At 39.5% G+C, this 2,884-nt stretch overlaps 1 protein-coding gene across 3 annotated transcripts in view; it reads left to right on the plus strand.

The window, feature by feature from the left end:
- The window catches only part of ZNF26 (zinc finger protein 26), a 51,315-nt gene that overhangs the window by 47,633 nt on the left and 798 nt on the right, over window positions 1-2,884 (plus strand). The window contains exon 4 of one of the 3 annotated variants that reach the window (XR_002774154.1): window positions 877-2,282. Coding sequence is in view for 2 of the 3 variants with exons in the window: in XM_012807014.2 (XP_012662468.2) it covers window positions 877-2,228 (1,352 nt within the window). In the remaining variant the exon portion in view is untranslated. Of the gene's footprint in view, window positions 1-876; window positions 2,629-2,884 lie in introns of those variants that run through there. The other 2 variants (XM_023514990.1, XM_012807014.2) reach the window with 2 other exon arrangements.

Here is a 2,884-nt window from a genome sequence, read left to right on the forward strand (position 1 = left end):
ATTCTTTTTTTTTTTTTTTTTGAGACAGAATTTCAAGCTGTCACCCTGGGTAGAGTGCCGTGGCATCACAGCTCACAGCAACCTGCAACTCCTGGGCTTTAAGCGATTCTCTTGCCTCAGCCTCCCAAGTAGCTGGGACTATAGGTGCCTGCCACAATGCCCAGCTATTTTTGTTGTTATTGTTGTTGTTGCAGCCATCATTGTTGTTTGGTGGATCCAGGCTGGACTTGAACCCACCAGCTGAGATGTATGTGGCTGGCGCCTTAGCTGCTTGAGCCACAGGCACTGAGCCCTGAATTCATTTTTTAATTAAGCAAAATCTTACAATAAAAAATTCAGATATAAAATAATTGAGACTTGGCTCCTATGGCTCAAGTGGCTAAGGTGCCAGCCACATACACCTGAGCTGGCAGGTTCGAATCCAGCCTGGGCCTGCTAAACAACTATAGCTGCAAACAAAAAATAACTGGGTGTTGTAGTGGGTACCTGTGGTCCCAGCTACTTGGGAGGCTGAGGGAGGAGACTCACTTAAGCCCAAGAGTTGGAGGTTGCTATGAGCTGTGATGCCACGACACTCCACCCAGGGGGCAGCTTGAGGCTCTGTCTCAAAAAATAAAAATAAATTAAAAAAATAAATAATTGGCACTTGACTCCTTGAGTGCAAGCTTAATTTTTTTAAACCTCTAATTTAAAAATCATTTCTGAACGCTGCTAATTTGCTGCCAGCATTTATCAGGAGCCCTGTTGTGGGCTCCTTCACCCCAGTGCTTGTCCAATATTTCCTTTGAACCAGTGTCATAAGCTTGTAAAACTCTTTAATTCCATAACAAGTTCATTTTATGATTTGAAAGGTATGTTTTATTTGTTTTTTTCTAGAAGGCTGGGAAGAATGGTACCAGAAAGATCAAGATGAACTTGAAAGTATTGAGAGAAGTTATGCTTATAATGTGTTTGAAAAACTTCATCTGAGCAAAACCCATCTTTCTTCAATACAAAGACTCCATAAGTATAACATACATGGAAAAAGTTTGACACAATACTCAGGTTCAAGCAGAAGCTGTGTAAGAAAGAATCCTGATAAGTTCCATGGCTATGAAGAACCATATTTTCTTAAGCATCGACCAGCCCATAACATAGAAAAAAACTGTGTCTGTAGTGAATGTGGGAAAGCTTTTCGTTGTAAATCACAGCTTATTGTACATCTCAGAATTCATACAGGGGAGCGACCTTATGAATGCACTAAATGCGAAAGAGCCTTCAGTGCCAAGTCAAACCTTAATGCTCATCAGAGAGTTCATACAGGAGAAAAACCCTATTCATGTAGTGAGTGTGAGAAAGTTTTCTCTTTCAGGTCTCAGCTCATTGTCCATCAGGAAATTCACACAGGAGGGAAGCCCTATGGTTGCAGCGAATGTGGGAAAGCATATAGTTGGAAATCACAGCTTATTTTACATCAGAGAAGTCACACAGGATTGAAACCCTATGAATGTAGTGAATGTGGGAAGGCCTTTAGTTTGAAGTCACCATTTGTTGTACACCAAAGAACTCATACAGGAGTGAAGCCCCACAAATGCAATGAGTGTGGGAAAGCCTTTAGGAGTAAGTCCTACCTCCTTGTTCACATCAGAATGCACACAGGAGAGAAGCCCTATCAGTGCAGTGATTGTGGGAAAGCCTTCAATATGAAGACACAACTCATGGTCCATCAGGGAGTTCACACAGGAAATAATCCTTATCAATGCAGTGAATGTGGGAAGGCCTTTGGTAGGAAGGAACAGCTCACTGCACACCTGAGAGCTCACGCAGGAGAGAAGCCTTACGGATGCAGCGAATGTGGGAAGGCTTTCAGTAGCAAGTCATACCTTGTCATACATAGGAGAACACACACAGGGGAGAGGCCCTATGAATGTAGTTTTTGTGAGAGAGCCTTTTGTGGGAAATCACAGCTCATTATACATCAGAGAACTCACTCAACAGAGAAACCCTATGAATGCAGTGAATGTGAAAAAGCCTATCCTAGGAAGGCATCACTTCAGATACACCAGAAAACTCATTCAGGAGAGAAACCTTTCAAATGCAGTGAGTGTGGAAAAGCATTCACTCAGAAGTCATCTCTCAGTGAACACCAGAGAGTTCATACAGGAGAGAAACCGTGGAAATGCTCTGAATGTGGGAAATCCTTCTGTTGGAATTCAGGACTTCGTATACATCGGAAAACTCACAAATGAGAAATCAGAATGATGAAGTAAATGTGAGAAGCAAAGCTGATGCTCAGAGTTCAGGTGATAATAATATAGACAGAATTTATAAGTAGGAAGTGTTAAAATAGCATTCATGTCAAAAAAAGTCTTATAGGAAGAGAGATCAATCTTATTTGGAGTGAGTATGCAAAAGCTTTCAGAAATAACTCAAAAATCTTTGTAGACAAGAGAATAATTGAAAGAATGAGGAATAATAAATGTATCAAGTATGTAGCATCATTACAAAGATTCAGAGAATTCATGGTGAGAACACTTTATAAATTTAACAGATCAGGAAAGCATTTCCCCATAGAAGGTGTTACATAGAAAGTCACATTCTAAATTTGAAGCTGTGTTTTTGTAAAATATTGATTATAAATAGTAGGCTTTTCCCTGGTGAAGTATCAGGTTGTTTTTTTGTTTTGTTTTAGTAAGTAAATAAAATAATGGTCAGGAATACTACAGTAACATTATTCTGAAAGTTAAGATATAATTTAGTGTGACTTTCTCAGTTAACACTGATTAGCATTTTTTTTAATGTTGGTATTTTATTTTTTAAAGTAACTTGTTTTATATACATATATATATTTTTTAATAGTTGGTGAAATAGGCTCGGCGCCTATAGCTCAACTGGCTAAGGCGCC

Source organism: Otolemur garnettii, unplaced genomic scaffold, assembly GCF_000181295.1.
Source record: "Otolemur garnettii isolate 467f Iridium unplaced genomic scaffold, OtoGar3 scaffold00062, whole genome shotgun sequence".
NCBI lineage: Eukaryota > Metazoa > Chordata > Mammalia > Primates > Galagidae > Otolemur > Otolemur garnettii.